Source organism: Acomys russatus, chromosome 6, assembly GCF_903995435.1.
Source record: "Acomys russatus chromosome 6, mAcoRus1.1, whole genome shotgun sequence".
Lineage (NCBI taxonomy): Eukaryota > Metazoa > Chordata > Mammalia > Rodentia > Muridae > Acomys > Acomys russatus.
The window spans coordinates 38,879,253-38,897,632 of record NC_067142.1 but is presented as its reverse complement, the minus strand read 5'-3'; the positions used below and the strand labels follow the sequence as shown (position 1 = coordinate 38,897,632).

General features: G+C 37.1%; 1 protein-coding gene and 1 non-coding gene across 2 annotated transcripts in view; one reads left to right on the top strand and one right to left on the bottom strand.

Moving 5' to 3' along the window:
• The window catches only part of LOC127191078 (complement factor H-like), a 147,537-nt gene that overhangs the window by 36,548 nt on the left and 92,609 nt on the right, over positions 1–18,380 (top strand). The window contains exons 8-9 of the mRNA XM_051148318.1: positions 2,484–2,672; positions 3,027–3,203. Coding sequence (XP_051004275.1) covers positions 2,484–2,672; positions 3,027–3,203 — 366 coding nt within the window. The remainder of the gene's footprint in view (positions 1–2,483; positions 2,673–3,026; positions 3,204–18,380) is intronic.
• LOC127191260 (U6 spliceosomal RNA) lies at positions 9,079–9,185 on the bottom strand. Its single transcript, XR_007830875.1, has one exon. It is a non-coding gene; the product is annotated as a U6 spliceosomal RNA (small nuclear RNA).

Below are 18,380 nucleotides of genomic sequence, written 5' to 3'. Positions count from 1 at the left end.
TAATAAAATTTTTTTATTTGTGTATGACACTTAGAAATATTCTCCTTTCCAAAGTGAACAATATCTAATGTAATATTATATTTTTAAGTAATATTAAAATGTAATATTTCAAGCAATGTTTTAAAATGCATTATAGAAAACTAAAATTCTTAACTTAATAATACTTAAATTTATGTATATGTGCATATGTGCATTCTTCTAATTAAGAAACATTTTCAAAGACTTTTTTTAGCAAATTATTGGTTAAAAATATTGTGATATAAGACTCAATTTAACTTTTTTGCAGTAGTAAATACTCATCAAAAATATTTGCTTCATGACTAACCTTTGTTGTTTGATTCCATTGGTAAACCTGTTTATTTGTTTTTATGCCCGATACTGTGTGGGTTTTTGTTGTTGTTGTTACTATTGCTCTATAGTACAGCTTGAAATCATGGATGGTGATACCCCTGGAAATTTTTTACTGTACAGGATTATTTTAGCTGTATGGTTTTTTTTTTTTTTTGCATATGAAGTTGAGTATTGTTCTTTCAAGATCTGTGAAAAATTGTCTTGGAATTACATTGAATCTGTAGACAGATTTTTGTAAGATGGAAATTTTTTACTATGTTAATTCTATGGATCTATGAACACAGGAGTTCTTTTCAACTTCAGATATCTTCTTTAATTTCCTACTTCAAAGACTTGAAGTTCTTGTCATACAGGTGTTTCATGTGCATAGTGAGGGTGGCACCATGATAGTTTATGATATTTGTGACTATTCTGAAGGGTGTTGTTTCCCTGATTTATTCTCCACTCATCTGTCATTTTATATAGGAAGGTTAGCAATTTTTTTTTTAGTAAGTCTTGAAATCAGTCATTTCTCTTAAGTTGTTTATCAGCTATTGGAGTTCCCACATAGAATTTTGGTATTTAATTCTGTATACTATCATATCATATGCGGACAGTGATAATTTAACTTCTTTTTTTTCCCATTTGCATCCCCTTCATTTCCTTTAGTCGTCCTCAGCTAGAATTTCCACCACTACACTGAATAGTGATGGGAGAGTGGACAGCTTTGCACTGTTCCCATTTTTCTTTCCTTGTTAATTGGATATATACTCTCTGCCTTTCTTTTAGTGTGGTCAAGGGCTTGTCTATCTTGGTGAGTTTCTCAAAGAACCAGCTCTTTGTTTTGTTGATTCTTTTTTGTTGTTGTTGTTCTCTTTTGTTAATTTCAGCCATGAGTTTATTCTCTTCTGTCTATTCCTCTTGTATGTGCTATCGCTTTTTCTTCTAGAACTTTCAGATGTGCTGTTAAGTCACTAGTATGAGATCTCTCTAGTTTCTTTATTAAAGCACTTAGTGCTATGAACTTCTTATTAGCACCACATTTGTTGTACTGAATAAGTTTGGGTATGTTGTACCTTCATATTCATTGAGTTCTAGAAAGTATTTCATTTCCATATTCTTTCCTTCACCCAGTAGTCATTCAGAAGAGAGCTGTTCAGTTTCTATGAGCTTGTAGGCTTACTGTTGTTTCTTTTGCTATTGAGGTCCAGCTTTAACCCATGGTGATCTGATTATGCAGAGGATTATTTTAGAATAAGATGCATTTCAATTAATATGCCACATAACTCATGTGTAAAATATTCTTGAGAATTTTCTCTAATAAAACAAACCTAAATCCAGGCATAGTGGCACAAGCCTGTAATCCCAGCACTTAGGGAGGCAGAGGCAGACTGATCTCTGTGAGTTCAAGGAAATCAAGGTCTACAAAGCAATTCCAGGATAGCCAAGGCTACACATAGAAACCCCATCAGTGAAAGGAGAAGAAGAAGAAGAAGAAGAAGAAGAAGAAGAAGAAGAAGAAGAAGAAGAAGAAGAAGAACCAACCACTCTAAACCAAACCAAACCAAAAACAAAAATTAATTTTAATAAAGGCCTCAAATGGATGAGGAACGTTAAGGAAATTTGTTTAGATAATATTTGTTGAACTACTTGCAACGTAATGTATGAAATTTACTAAAGTAAAATCATACTTCATGGAAAATGTAATATTAATCTTATAATAAAGTATTAATTTAAAATATAAATAATCACAATAATTATGAGTAAGAACCTGAAGAGAATAATATTGATCATACATTATATATAAATTTATTAATACAATGAATAATATAAAACTTCATTACAAAGCTATGAGAACAGTTCTATATTTTCCATATTCATATTATATTTTTAGTTCCATTTAAAATTATAATTAAGCAGTTATCATATTGCATATTAATAAATATCTTTAATCCACTTCTGTGATGAGCTGCCAGGCATAATTTGATTTCATATGAAAAGACATCCTCACATACCTCAGTTGTCTTTTATTTGGTTTTCTGGTCTTACATACCCTCTGTTTTTATCACATAGTTATTTTAATTAATAGAAAGTAACTCAATGAAGTTGTTTATCTTGATATGAGTGTTTTGCTGTTTGTTTTTTATTACAAGTGAAACCTTGTGATTTTCCTCAATTCAACAATGGACGTCTAGATAATGAAGATTACTACAAACCGTACTTCCCAGTACATATAGGAAGTTCATACAGATATTCCTGCTTCAGTGGGTTTGTGTCAGCTAAATATTGGCCCTATATTTATTGCACAGAACAAGGGTGGGATCCTGCCGTCCCATGCATAAGTAAGTCAATGCATTTGTGTTAAATTATGATTGATTCTTTGAAAGAGTAGAGAAAGGAGAGTACAAACATAATTACAGTTAAGTTTCTTATGGCAGAAATAACAACAGAAGAATTTTGTGAGCAGATTTTCATGAAATGCATACAAACAAAAGGGACTGTGGGAATATCTTTATCACTTGCATATTTTATTTATAAAAATTAAAGATAAATGCAACTCCTTTAAACATTTGGTGTTAATTTTATTTTTGAATGTCATATATGCTCACTAAACAGTTGTAAAGATAAAATTTAACTTTGTTTTCAAATGAATGAAACTTTTCATGTTTTTAATTTATATTTTTTATGTTCTTCAGGACAATGTGTATTCCATTATGTGGAGAATGGGAAATCTTCACTCTGGGCAGCTAACTATGTACAGGGTCAGTCTGTAAAAGTCCAGTGTCACAAAGGCTATAGTCTTCCCAATGATCAAGACACAATTGTATGTACAGAGAATGGCTGGTCCCCTCAACCTAAGTGCATCCGTATCAGTAAGTAACCTGCCTTGAGATCACAAGATGCTCATGACTCTCCATCCTATTTATGTCACCTGGGGCAAAATCTGTAATGTTTCAAGTATGTATAAGTGAATGTTAAAGATTCTTGATAAGTATGTAACAAAGTAAATATACCTATTAGGCTTTAGTACATAATACCACAAAGCATTTAGTAAACTTTAATTTAATTCATAGTACTATATACTTTGAAACCACTTTGTCATTTGACTTGAAACAATTATAAAATTATAGTTAAAAATTAAACAAATAAGATGATAGTACACAAACCATTTGTATATTCAAGAAGTAACTTAACAGTTTACATAACTACTAATTATCTCTGAATTCTCTGACATGTGTAACTAGAAACAGAATTCTTGAGTAGTGGGCATGGTCTAGTTTTTATGCTTTTCTCCAATCTGTACGTAAATATATGTTTGTATCAATGATTTCTTTCTTTTATATATCTTAGCAAATGACAAAGGTATGTCACACTTCATTATAAGCATATATTATTAAAATAAATATCTATAACATTTTATATAATTGTGTGATATATATTCTCTTTATTACAATTTGGTTTGTAAAATATAATCCTAAATCAATATGTAGTTAAACATTTTTTCAAATGCAAGTTTTTTCTAAATCACATGTTAGTAATTGTTTTAGTGGAAACTGAAGAATTCTAAAAACTAATCTCAGCTACACAAATTACAGTTTTTTTACTTTAGATTGCCAACATCTTTTATATAGACTTGATAGTATCTTGTATTTTCAGAACAATTTTGAAATAATCACATTTTTTAATTAATTTATTCTTGTTACATCTCAAGGTTATCCCATCCCTTGTATCCTCCCATTCTTCCCTCCCTCCCATTTTCCCCTTATTCCCCTCCCCTATGACTGTTCCTGAAGGGGATTACCTCCCCCTGTATATGCAAATAGGGCATCAAGTCTCTTCTTGGTAACCTGCTGTCCTTCCTCTGAGTGCCACCAGGTCTCCCCCTCCAGGGGACTTGGTCAAATGTGAGGCACCAGAGTATGTGAGAAAGTCATACCCCACTCTCCACTCAACTGTGGAGAATGTTCTGACCATTGGCTAGATCTGGGTAGGGGTTTAAAGTTTACCGCCTGTATTGTCCTTGTCTGGTGCCTTAGTTGGAGCGGGACCCCTGGGCCCAAAACTGCCTATCATAATGTTCTACTTGTAGGTTTCTAGGACCCTCTGGATCCTTCTACTTTTCTATTCTCCCATACCTCTCTCATCTAGAGTCCCAATAAAATTTCCTCCCCTCTCTCTCAGTTTCCTGGTAGGTGAAGGCTTTCATGGGACATGCCCCTTGGCCTAGTATGCAGATATAAGTGAGTATATACCATTTGAGTCTTTCTGCTATTGGGTTAACTCACTCATTATGATCATTTCTAGCTCAATCCATTTATCCACAAATTTTGGGAATTCCTTGTTTTTAATAGCTGAGTAGTATTCCATAGTGTATATGTACCACAGTTTCTTTATCCATTCTTCTACTGATGGAGACTTAGGCTGTTTCCCTGTTCTGGCTATTATGAATAAGGCCTCTGTGAACATGGTTGAGCCAATTTTCTTGTTGTGTGAGGGAGCATCTTCTGGGTATATTCAAAGGAGTGGAATAGCTGGGTCTTGAGGAAGTCCTATTCACAGTTTTCTGAGATAGCACCAGATATTTTCCAAAGTGGCTGTACTAGTTTGCATTCCCACCATCAATGAAGGAGTGTTCCTCTCTCCCCACATCCTTGACAAAATGTGGTGTCACTTGAATTTTTGATTTTTTGTCATTCTGATGGGTGTAAGATGGAATCTCAGAGTTGTTTTGATTTGGATTTCCCTGATGACTAAGGAGGTTGAGCATTTCTTTAAGTGTTTCTCAGCCATTTGATATTCTTCTGTTGAGAATTATCTGTTTAGTTCCAAGCCCCATTTCTCAATTGGATTATTTGGTTTGGAGGTATTTAATTTCCTGAGTTCTTTATATATTTTGGATATTAGACCTTTGTGAGATGTAGGTTGGTGAAGATCTTTTCCCAGTCTGTAGGCTGTCGCTTTGTTCTCTTGACAGTGTCTCCTGCCTTACAGTAGCTTCTCAGCCTCATGAGGTCCCATTTATTAATGGTTGACATTAAGGCCTGGGCTCTTGGTGTTCTGTTCAGGAAGTTGTCTCCTGTGTCAATATGTTCCAGGCTCTTCCCCACTTTTTCTTCTAAGTGACTTAGTGTCTCTGGTTTTATGTTGAGATTTTTAATCCACTTGGATTTGAGTTTTGTGCAAGGTGACAAATATGGGTCCAGTTGCATTTTTTACACATAGACTTCCAGTTAGACTAGCACCATTTGTTGAAGATGCTATCCTTTTTCCATTGAATGGATTTGGCTTCTTTGTCAAAAATCAAGTGACCATATGTGTGTGGATTCATATCTGGGTCTTCGATTCGATTCCACTGATCAACCAGCCTGTTGCTGCGCAAGTACCATTCTGTTTTAATTACTATTATTTTATACTACAGTTTGAAATCAGGTATGGAGATTCCTCCGGAGCACCTTTTATTGTACAAGATTGTTTTAACTATTCTGGGTTTTCTGTTTTTCCATATGAAGTTCAGAATTGAACTTTCAATGTCTTTAAAAAATTGTGTAGGTATTTTGATAGGGATTGCATTGAATCTGTAGATTGCTTTTGGTAGGATGGCCATTTTTGCTATGTTAATTCTCCCGATCCATGAGCAAGGAAGATCATTCCATCTTCTCAGGTCATCTTCAATCTCTTTCTTCAGAGTTTTGAAATTTTTTTCAAAGAAGTCCTTCACGTGCTTGGTTAGAGTAACTCCTAAATATTTTATATTGCTTGTGGCTAATGTGAAGGGTGTGGTTTTCCTAATTTCTTCCTCTGCAAGCTTGTCATTTGTGTATAGGAAGGCTACAGACTTTTTTCATGTAATTGTGTATCCAGCCAATTTGCTGAAGGTGTTTATCAGCTTTAGGAGTTCTCTGGTGGAATTTTGAGGGTCACTTATGTACACTATCATATCATCTGCAAATAGGGATAATTTGACTTCTTCCTTTCCCATTTGGATACCCTTGATCTCCTTTTGTTGTCTTATTGCTCTGGCTAGAACTTTGAGTACTATATTGAAGAAATATTGAGAGAGTGGGCAGCCTTGCCTTGTTCCCGATTTTAGAGGAATTTCCTTGAGTATCTCACCATTTACTTTGATTTTGGCTATTGGCTTGCTGTATATAGCCTTTATTATGTTGAGGAAAGTGCCTTGTATCCCCGATCTCTCTAAGACTTTTAACATGAATGGGTGTTGGATTTTATCAAATGCTTTCTCTGCATCTAAAGAGATGATCATGTGTTTTTTTTTATTTTCAGTTTGTTTATAAGGTGGATTTCATTGATGGATTTCCATATATTAAACCATCCCTGCATGCCTGGATGAAGCCTACTTGGTCATGTGAACGTTATCTTTGATGTGTTCTTGTATTCGTTTGGCAAACATTTTATTTAGTATTTTTGCATCAACATTCATAAGAGAAATTCGTCTGAAATTCTCTCTCTTTGTTGAGTCTTTGTGAGGTTTACGTATCAATGAGACTATGGCCACATAGGATGAATTTGGTAATGTCCCATCCATTTCTATATTTTGGAGTATCTTGAAGAGTATCGGTATTAGCTCACCCTTGAAGGTCTGGTAGAATGCTGCACTGAAACCATCTGGCCCTGGGCTTTTTTTGGCTGGAGACTATCAATGATTGCTTCTATTTCTGTAGGGGAAATGAGACTATTTAGCTTGTTTATCTGGTCTTCACTCAACTTTGGCAAGTGAAATTGATCAAGAAAATCATCCATTTCCCTTAGATTTTCAAATTTTGTGGCATATATGCCTTCAAAGTAAGATCTTAAAATTCTTTGTATTTCTTCGGTGTCTGTTGTTATGTCTCCCTTTTCATTTCTGATTTTGTCTCTCTGCCTTTTAGTTACTTTGGCTAATGGTCTGTCTATCTTGTTGCTTTTCTCAAAGAACCAGCTCTTGGTTTTGTTGATCTTTGGACTGTTTCCTTAGTTTCTAATTTGTTAATTTCAGCCCTGAATTTGATTATTTTCAGACGTCTCTTCCTTTTGGGTGTTTCTGCTTCTTTTTTTTCTAGGGCTTCCAGTTGTGTCGGTAAGATGCTTATGTGCAATGTTTCCAATTTCTTTTTAAAGGCACTTAGTGCTATGAATTTTCCTCTTAGCACTGCTTTCAATGTATCCCACAAATTTGGGTATGTTGTTCCTTCCTTTTCATTGAATTTCAGAAACTCATTGATTTCTTTCTTTATTTCTTCCCTGACCCAGGTGTCATTTAGAAGAGAGTTGTTTAGTTTTCACGTATGTGTAGGCTTTTTGTTATTTCTGTTGTTGTTGAATTGCAGCCTAAGACCATGGTGATCTGATAGGATACAAGTTATTATTTCTATCCTCTTGTATCTGTTGAGGCTTGCTTTGTGACCTATGATGTGATCAATTTTGGAGAAGGTTCCATGGGGTGCAGAGAAGAAGGTATATTCTTTCTTGTTTGAGTGAAAGGTTCTATAGATATCTTTTAGATCCATTTGACCCATGGCATTAGTTAATGATGTTATATCTTGGCTTAGTTTCTGTATCAATGAATTATCCTTTAGTGAGAGTGGGGTGTTGAAGTCTCCCACTATTATTGTGTGGGGATCAATGTGTGATTTAAGCCTTTTTAGCAGATCTTTTACAAATGTGGGTGCCCTTCTATTGGGAGCATAGATGTTCAAAATTGTGATGTCATCTTTGTTGACTTTACCTTTGATGAGTATGAAGTGTCTGTCCTCATTCCTTTTGATTAATTTTTGGTTGAAAGTCTATTTTGTTCGATATTAAAATGGCTATGCCTGCTTGCTTTTTGTGACCATTTGCTTGGAATATTTTTTCCAACCTTTTACCCTGAGGTAAAGCCTATCATTATGGGTAAGATGTGTTTCTTGAATGCAGAAGAATGTTGGATCTTGTTTATGCATCCATTCAATTAGTCTGTGTCTTTTTATTGGAGAATTGAGACCATTGATGTTGAGAGATATTAATGACCAGTGACTGTTAAGAGTCTTAATTTTGATGTTGGTTCCAGTAGAGCACTTGTGTAATTGTGGTTTTGCCATGGTATAGTTATCTATTTCCTGAGTAGTTTTGGTTGTAGCTTGACCCTTTGTGATGGAGTTTTCCTTCTAGTACCTTCTGTAAAGCTGGATTTGTGGATAGGTACTGTTTGAATTTGTTTTTGTCATGGAATATTTTGTTTTCTCCATCAATGGTTATTGATAGTTTTGCTGGGTAAGGTAGTCTGGCCTGGCATCTGTGGTCTCTTAGGGTTTCCAGGATCTCTGTCCAGGCCCTTCTGGCTTTTATGGTCTCTGCTGAGAAGTCGGGTGTAATTCTGATAGGTTTGCCATTAAATGTTATTTGGCCCTTTTCCCTTGCAGCTTTTAATATTTTTTCTTTGTTCTGTATGTTTTGTGTTTTGATTATTATGTGACAGGCAGTTTTTCTTTTCTGGTCAATTCTATTTGGTGTTCTGTAGGCCTCTTGTATGTTTATAGGCATCTCTTTCTTTAGATTGGGGAAATTTTCTTCTATGATTTTGTTGAGAATAGTTTCTGGGCCTTGGAGTCTGATATCTTCTCTTTCTTCAATGCCTATTATCCTCAAATTTCTTCTTTTCATGGTGTCCTTCATTTCTTGGATTTTTGTGTCAGGATTTTTCCAGATTTAAAATTTTCTTTAATGGTTGCTTCAAGATCTGTGATTGTATCTTCTAGACCTGAGATTTGTAAAAATATGGAAGGCTTCATGAATTTGCATGTCATCCGTGCACAGGGGCCATGCTAATCTTCTCTGGATCATTCCAATTTTAGTATATGTGCTGCCAAAGTGAGCACAATAATCACATAATGTTGAATCTTCTTTTTATGAATGTAATAGGTATTTAAATGTATAATTGATTTTTGAGTGCTTTTCAATTGCCTTTTATTATACCATTTTGCTGATGAGCAACTTTTCTTAGTTTCTTTTTTAGATATTTGTTCTTTATTTATTTAATCTCCAAGAATTTTTATCTCCATTTATTTTACTTTTAGTGATAAACAGTAGTGATCTATTTAAAATCTTTTTAGAGTTTTCTGGTAGTCTTCCATTCATACTGGTTTTTCTCATAGCCATAATTTTACAAATTTTTTCTAGTGTCTTTGCTAATTCGGTTGATCTTTATAAATGTACTAATTTTTATGTTTCTGGATTTTTTTAAACTTCTATCTAGGTAGATTGCTTGAGTTTTCTTTCTCCAAGTAATTCAAAATATCTTAAAACAACCGATAGGTTTATTCTCACTGCCCAAGGACTCATCTTTGAAAAATCATTTTTATTCAGGATTCGGTTCACATATATTTAATGTTCAGGTCTGTGGCATTGATAAATGAACGTGGTTATATGACTGGAACACCAGTTAGAGGCAGTCTTCTGTGGAATGTATACTCTTCCCTTCTTCTTCAATCTAAACATAATTCCACTATTCCTGGTAACAAATTTCCTTTTGGTCACTGTAGTGTTTTGTTTCTACCAAATGATGTCAATAGATTAATATGTTATGGGTTTTGTTTTGTTTTAACTAATTAATATCTTGATCATAGTCCCAACGCTCCTCACATCCCAGTCCCAGCCTCCCTCATCCTCCCCTTTCCCCTCCCCAAGTCCTCAGAGAAGGGGAGTGTAAGTTTTGAACGTTTACAAACCTACTTTATTTGAGATTCTTTAATGCCTATACCTCCCTTCCAACCCACCTACCCTAGATAGGAGAGAAAAGGGGTTAGTGGAGACAGGAGAAGTAGACCTTTTTAGACTCAGCTCGTTGCAGAGGTGAAACTCTTCACTGTTAGGATTCTAGCAGACCAGTTAAACAGCAAAGCAATTATTCAGCAAAAGCTACTTCAAGCACAGCAGCCAGAACCTGGAGCAGCAGCAGGAACCTGGAACCTCAAAGGATGCTCCACAGCATTCCTCTCTAGGAACATCTCGAAGAGAGTGATGAACAGGCAAACAATGCAAAAACCAAAAATCTAGTTCTCTGTCTCTGGCCTCAGGATATATGTATGTATATATATATGTTGGTAAACACAATATCCTCACAAAAGGTTCTTCCTATTCTAGTAGGCAAACACCATATGTCCTCTCACAAGTCTATTTCCAGTGAACAAACATCTCGTCACACAAGTTATTTCTCATCTCACACTTGGTATCAAAAGGAAAACATATTTACATCCATTACAGGGGAGTCCCACTTCCAACCCACCCCAGCTCATCAAGTTGCCTCAGGTCTGAAAGAGCTCTCTTCTCCTGTGGCCTGTAAAGGCAGTCCCAAAAGTAAGAAGTGATCAAAGAGCAGGCAACAGAGTCCATTTTAAACTCCTATTCTGACGTCTTATCTGTGACAACTTATTTGATGCATCTACTGGAAAGGTGAGCCTTGTAAAGTCATCTTGCTGTCCATGTTTTAAGTATTCCTTTTGCTCTTTTGCACTTATGTTGAGCTCTTTTTCTCAACTGTATTATGAAGAATTTCCCATGAGAAGTTGTTTTCTGAAGATGTATCTTGGACTGCAATTCAGGGGTTGTTTCCAGGTAGTGCCTCTGGCTTCTTTGCTTGTAATTAACACATTTGGGCAAAATGTGTACCACTGTTTCTGGGAGTCCATGTTGAGACTTAGACAATTATCAGCTCAGGTGGGTTTCTAGAGCCAGCCAGAAATCAGGATGCTTAGTTTTTAAAAACTTACAGTGGGCGTTTTAGCTCACAGTAGATGATGCATAGCTTATCTGAAACTCTAAAAGGAAGATATGTTATTCTCAACGGTTATTGCTCTTGTAAATCTTGTCAGTAGCTCTTTTTCTCTGACCAGACAGTGGTATGACCCCAGATGCTGCCATGGAGATGCGGTGATGGGACATTGGCACCTACTCTGTAGTACTTGGCTCCCATCTTTACAGTAGTTCATGATCAACTGGGTTATGGAGCAGAGTATTAGCAGAAATCACATAGTTCAGAGTCAGAATAAGCTAAGATATTGCACTGCCCTGGATTGTAGCAATAAAAATCCAGAGGTCAGGTGATGGTTGGAGAAGTTAATTTTCAACCAGGCTTATCACTTGGACAGTGTGATAATTTGATAGATTTATATTAAAAGAATATCAATATAAAATTCATAATACATTAATCACATAAATGATTGTGGTGAAGGCAATTATGATTTGGCTTTCTAATCACAGTATTTTAAACCACAGTCATCTCACTCAATATTACATCTAAATATCATACACATGTCATAGCTCAAATTTTGCAATTTTTCCCAGTGTCTAAATCAAGAAAAACAACCATGAATAAGCTGAAATGCAAGATACTGATGTAAGAAACCATTAATAAAGATATTTAATTATAACATTAAACATATACATTTGACATAATTTAATATTCTCTACTTACTTAATTTTATGTGCTGTCTTATAGTGTTTTTTAAGAGTTTGCAAAGAATGCCTAAAACATAATACATTCCACGTAAAAGTTGAGTTTCTGTAACTTAAAGTAATAATTTATGGTAATTTTTCTTCTAGATAAATGTTGGTATCAGAAGAATTAATAGAAAGGGTAACATACTTGTCAGATAGAGAGAAAACAAATAGTAATTACCAGTCAGGCTAGATGGCTAAGTATAAAAGTAATGATGGCTGTCTTCCAGGAAAATCTCACCAGATTCATACAATACTCATTTATAGAAACATCAATTATCCCACTTGCAAAACATCACATTGAAAATATATGTAGAATGTATGCATACACATTTATTTAGATAAGGTGTACATATGTTATATACAGTTTTAGTTTTAATGTTGAAGTATTGTTTAACTCGTTATTATCTGTTATTATAAACTAGTATTGATACACAATGATTAAACTGAAACCAGAGAGACTTCTGAAACAAATTCAGAAGCACTTTATTTAAGTCTATAACCAACAGGTAATATATCCTAGCACCAAACTCAGTAGCAAAGAAAGATACATGTAATGACTTCTATGTCGGCCTCTACCACCCACTTTGCCATATCTCTTAAATCTTTCTCTATGCTTGATCTAAGAGGCCCTGATTCACAGTGAACTGCAGAGAAATGTCTCAGTCTTCAAAATTGTCATACTTGTAATTAGTAACTTGCATTATGCATTAGTGTACGTTTTGCTAATTAATAGGTATAGAAAGCATTTAGTGAATGAACTTCCACATGAGTTACTTGACAGTTTAAAATAATTGAGCAATTTTACAAAACATGTAACTTATAATTACTTTGTGATTATAATGACTATTAAAATATTGACATTGAAACCTATAGATATTTTATATAACTCATAAATATGCAAGAAGCACATATATACTATGTGTTCAAAAATAATGAAGAAAATACTATTAATATAATAAGCACAAAACCTATATTTGTCTTTAGAGGTGGAATGGTTAAGAGATGCTGTTTGAGAACACCACTCCACCCTGCCTAACTCCATGCCAATGAGATATGGTCTTATGGTGTAGACCCAGGATGCACCTAGTTCTTTTTTCTTTCACAACAGTCTTAGAATAGATACATAGTAACTGTATTATTTTTCTATTATTTTTATTTATTGTTTATTTACTTTTACAATAATATAAACAGAATCAGAGAGACCACAAGCACCTAATATAAGAGATACTTAACATGGGTACGAAAGGCTTATAAGAAGAGAAAAGAGAGTACCAGAAAATAAAATCCCCTTAATGCCTAATAACAAAAACACAAAATGTGGGGGATCCTAGATGGCGGCAAGCAGCGTGGACCGTGTTTAGAAGCTCCAGTAAATGATTCAGGAAGTTGCATGGAATTCTGAACCAGGAACACCAAGCTCCCCACCCTACTACAGCAGGAGTACTCCACAGTTCGAAAGGGCCAAAATACAGAAAATCTGTGTACCTCTGCACACGGGAGGAGCATGGATTCTCTTGGACCAGAGTGGCGGCAGCGGTGGCTGAAATTTGCAGCTGAGAACCCTCTGGCAGAGGCGACTGGCATGGTAACCGGTGGGAATTCCTGCGGGAGAGGGGACTCAGTGCAAGATTTGGGCCCCGTGACCCTAGTTGAACTCAGCATGAGGTTTGGACCGCGTGACCCAAGCTCAATTCGGCACGTGGCTCGTGCCCAGAGACCCAACCTGGACTTGGAGTGCAGTTCAGCCACTGAGACCCTAGCAGAGCTCAGCGGGCAGTTTGGGCCCAGAGTTCCTAGCTGAGCTCAGCGAGCAGTTCGGCTCCTGAGACTCTAGCTGAGCTGGGAGCACAGTTTAGGTCCAGAGTCCCTGGCTGAGCTCGGTGGGTGGTGCGTGGTTTGGACCTATCTGGACTGGGTGTGTAGTTTGGACCCAGAGATTCTAGCTGAGCTTGGTATGTGGTCCCAGCCCTGAGACTTTGGCTGGACTTGGGGCACAGTCCGGGGCCCAGAGTCCCTAGCTGAATTCAGCCTGCACTTTAGGTCCAGAGTCCCTATCTGAGCTTGGTGCCCCTGAAACTCTAGCTGAGTTCGGCATGTGGTTTACACCAAGTGTCCCTGGCTGAATATAGGGGCAATTTGGGCCCAGAGTCCCTAACTGAACTCGGCAGGTGGTTTGGCCCAGAGAACCTAGCTGGATGTGGTGGGCAGTTTGGACCCAGAGCTCCTAGCTGAGTTTTGGTACACAGTCCTGGCCCTGTGACTCTGCTGAATTTGGTGGGCAGTTTTGGCCCAGAGACTCTAGCTGAGCTCAGCGCTCGGTTTGGGTCCAGAGTCCCTAGCTGAACTTGACAGATGGTGCAGGCTCTGAGACTCTGGCTGAGCTCAGTGCATGGTTTGGGCCTAGAGTCCCTAGCAGAGCTTGACGGGCAGTTTGGGTCCAGCGACTCTAGCTGAGTTCGGCATGCAGTCTGGGCCCAGAGACTTTAGCTGAACTCAGCAAGCTAAATGTGTGGTTTGGGCCTGAGACCCTGGTTGGACTCAGTGCTAACTGGTCTAAGTGCATGGATTAGGCCCAGAGACCCGTTTGGGTCCAGAAACCCGTTTGGGTCCAGAGATGCGAAGTGGACTGTTTGTGTGCGGTATGGGCCCTGTGACATTCACTTAGACTCTGTGAGCGGTCTGGGTCCCGAAACGCTACCGGGAACGACAGACCAGCAGACCATCAAAGCTCCGGGACTAAGGAAATCTCGGGGAGATAGGGAGGAGAGTGGCCATTAGAACCCCTCCACCTGACCTGCTTCAGTCCCTGGAGAGCTCCAGTGCTACAAGGGGACCCAGAAGGCTGTGGACACTTTGGCCTGACCCAAGGCCCATTCAGAGACCCAGGATGATTACAGGTCCCACAGTACAGGGGAAATAGGGATCACTGGCTGTGAGAGACCCTAACTACAGGGCTAGCCTCCTGCCATTCAGGCCAGTGAAGCATCAGAGCTTCCAGCCTATGGAAATGGTGAGAAATCAGGAGAATCTATACCCTGACTCCCTCCACTCAACTCTGGAAGTTACTTGCCTAAACCAGAGACAGCAAGATGCCTAAAGGACAGCATAAAATCACACACACACACACACACACACACACACACACACACAAACCAAAACCATATGTCGTTTCCAGATCCCAGTGATCCCAAAGAAAATAACCCAGAGAACTCAAACACAATGGAAGTACAATAAAATGACCTCAAATCCTTAGTAAAGAGGATGAAAATGGAGAAAACAAATAAAATTCATAATCAAATGCATGAAGACGCAGCCAGACAGGTGGAAGATATAAAAGAGCCCTGTAGAGAGTCACTGGAAATTTTTCAGGAAAATACAAACAGCCAGATGAAGGAAATCAATAAAAATGTTCAATCTCTGAAGGCCTATAAAGAGGCAACGGTAGAAACTCAGGAATATAAACACAGTCAGATGAAAGAAATCAATAAAACAGCTCAAGATCTGAAGATGAAAATGGATTCAATTATAAACACACAGACAGAAGAAAAACAGGAATGTGAGAGCTCAGAGAAGAAGGCAAGCAACACAGAGGCAAGTCTTTCTAACAGAATTCAAGAGATGGAGGAATGAATCTCACGTCTAGAAGATGCAATCATAGATCTTGAAGCAACCATTAAAGAAAATGCCAAATCTGGAAAAATCCTGACACAAAACATCCCAGAAATCAAGGACACCATGAAAAGAAGAAATCTGAGCATAATAGGCATTGAGGAAAGGGAAGATGCCAGACTCCAAGGCCCAGAAACTATTCTCAACAAAATCATAGAAGAAAATTTCCCCAATCTAAAGAAAGAGATGCCTATAAATACACAAGAGGCCTACAGACCACCAAATAGAATTGACCAGAAAAGAAAAACTGCCCGCCACATAATAATCAAACCACAAAACATACAGAATAAAGAAAAAATATTAAAAGCTGCAAGGGAAAAGGGCCAAATAACATTTAATGGCAAACCTATCAGAATTTACACCCGACTTCTCAGCAGAGACCATAAAAGCCAGAAGGGCCTGGACAGAGATCCTGCAAGCCCTAAGAGACCACAGATGCCAGGCCTGACTACTTTACCCAGCAAAACTATCAATAACCATTGATGGAGAAAACAAAATATTCCATGACAAAAACAAATTCAAACAGTACCTATCCACAAATCCAGCTTTACAGAAGGTACTAGAAGGTAAACTCCACCCCAAAGAGACAAGCTACAACAAAAACTACACAGGAAATAGATAACAGCACGACTGAAAAACATAACCACACAAGTGCTCTACTGGAACCAACATCAAAATTAAGACTCTTAACAGTCACTGGTCATTAATATCTCTCAACATCAATGGTCTCAATTCTCCAATAAAAAGACACAGACTAATTGAATGGATGCATAAACAAGATCCAACATTCTTCTGCATTCAAGAAACACATCTTACCCATAATGATAGGCTTTACCTCAGGGTAAAAGGTTGGAAAAAATATTCCAAGCAAATGGTCACAAGAAGCAAGCAGGCATAGCCATTTTAATATCGAACAAAATAGACTTTCAACCAAAAATTAATCAAAAGGAATGAGGACAGACACTTCATACTCATCAAAGGTAAAGTCAACAAAGATGACATCACAATTTTGAACATCTATGCTCCCAATAGAAGGGCACCCTGCCAAAAAGGCTTAAATCACACATTGATCCCCACACAATAATAGTGGGAGACTTCAAAACCCCACTCTCACTAAAGGATAATTCATTGATACAGAAACTAAGCCAAGATATAACATCATTAACCAATGCCATGGGTCAAATGGATCTAAAAGATATCTATAGAACCTTTCACTCAAACAAGAAAGAATATACCTTCTTCTCTGCACCCCATGGAACCTTCTCCAAAATTGATCACATCATAGGTCACAAATCAAGCCTCAACAGATACAAGAGGATTGACATAATACCTTGGACCCTGTCAGATCACCATGGTCTTAGGCTGCACTTCAACAACAACAGAAATAACAAAAAGTCTACACATACATGGAAACTAAACAACTCTCTACTTAAAGACACCTGGGTTAGGGAAGAAAGACTTAAAAAAATCAAGGACTTCCTGAAATTCAATGAAAATGAAGGAACAACATACCCAAATTTGTGGGATACATTGAAAGCAGTGCTAAGAGGAAAATTCATAGTACTAAGTGCCTTTAGAAAGAAATTGGAAACATCCCATATAAGCAACTTAATGACACAGCTGGAAGCCTCCCTAAAAAGAAGCAGAAACACCCAAGATGAGTAGACAACTAGAAATAATCAAACTCATGGCTGTAGTTAATAAATTAGAAACTAAGAAAACAGTCCAAAGAACCAACAAAACCAAGAGCTGGTTCTTTGAGAAAATCAACAAGATAGACAGACCATTAGCCAAACTAACTAAAAGGCAGAGAGACAGTATTGAAATCAACAAAATCAGAAATGACAAGGGAGACATAACATCAGACACCAAAGAAATACAAAGAATCATAAGATCCTACTTCAAAGGCATATATGCCACAAAATCTGAAAATTTTAGGGAAATGGATGATTTTCTTGATCAATTCCACTTGCCAAAGTTGAGTGAAGAACAGATAAACAAGCTAAATAGTCCCATTTCACCTCTAGAAATAGAAGCAATCATTGATAATCTCCCAACAACAACAAAAGCCAGGGCCAGATGGTTTCAGTGCAGAATTTTACCAGACCTTCAAGGATGTGCTAATACCAATACTCTACAAGCTACTCCAAAATATAGAAATTGATGGGACATTACCAAATTCATTCTATGTGGCCATAGTCACATTGATACCTAAACTTCACAAAGACCCAAAAAGAAAGAGAATTTCAGACCAATTTTTTCTTATGAAAATTTTTTTAAGTGTGTGAACTTTTAATTACTCATATGCATATTAGCATAACACTTAGTGTGCAAAACCATGCTGTTTTCAAATTTCGTTTACATCAGAAGTTACTCATTTCAAGAACACCATTCATTGAATTTTTGAAAAATTTATAAGTCATTGCAAGCAATACTATCTCAGTCCAAATATATAACAGTTCCATCACTCCCTAAAACTTCCTGCAAGCCTTTGACATTAATACTTTTCTCCTAATTCAGGCCCCAGGCAACCACTAATTCAATTCTGTCATTACAGAGATTCATTACAGAGAGTCATTTCTAAACTTTCATTTCCATAAAGCATGGACTAATGGTGTCTGACTTTTTAAAAATTTTTGTATTAATTTATTCTTGTTATATCTCAATGATCATCCCATCCCTTCTATCCTCCCATTCTTCCCTCCTTCCCATTTTCTCCTTATTCCCCTCCCCTATGACTGTTCCTGGAGGGGATTTCCTCTCCCTGTATATGTTCATAGGGTATCAAGTCTGTTCTTGGTAACCTGCTATCCTTCCTCTGAGTGCCAGCAGGTCTCCCCGTCCAGGGGACATGGTCAAATATGAGGCACCAGTGTTTGTGTGAAAGTCATACCCCACTCTCCACT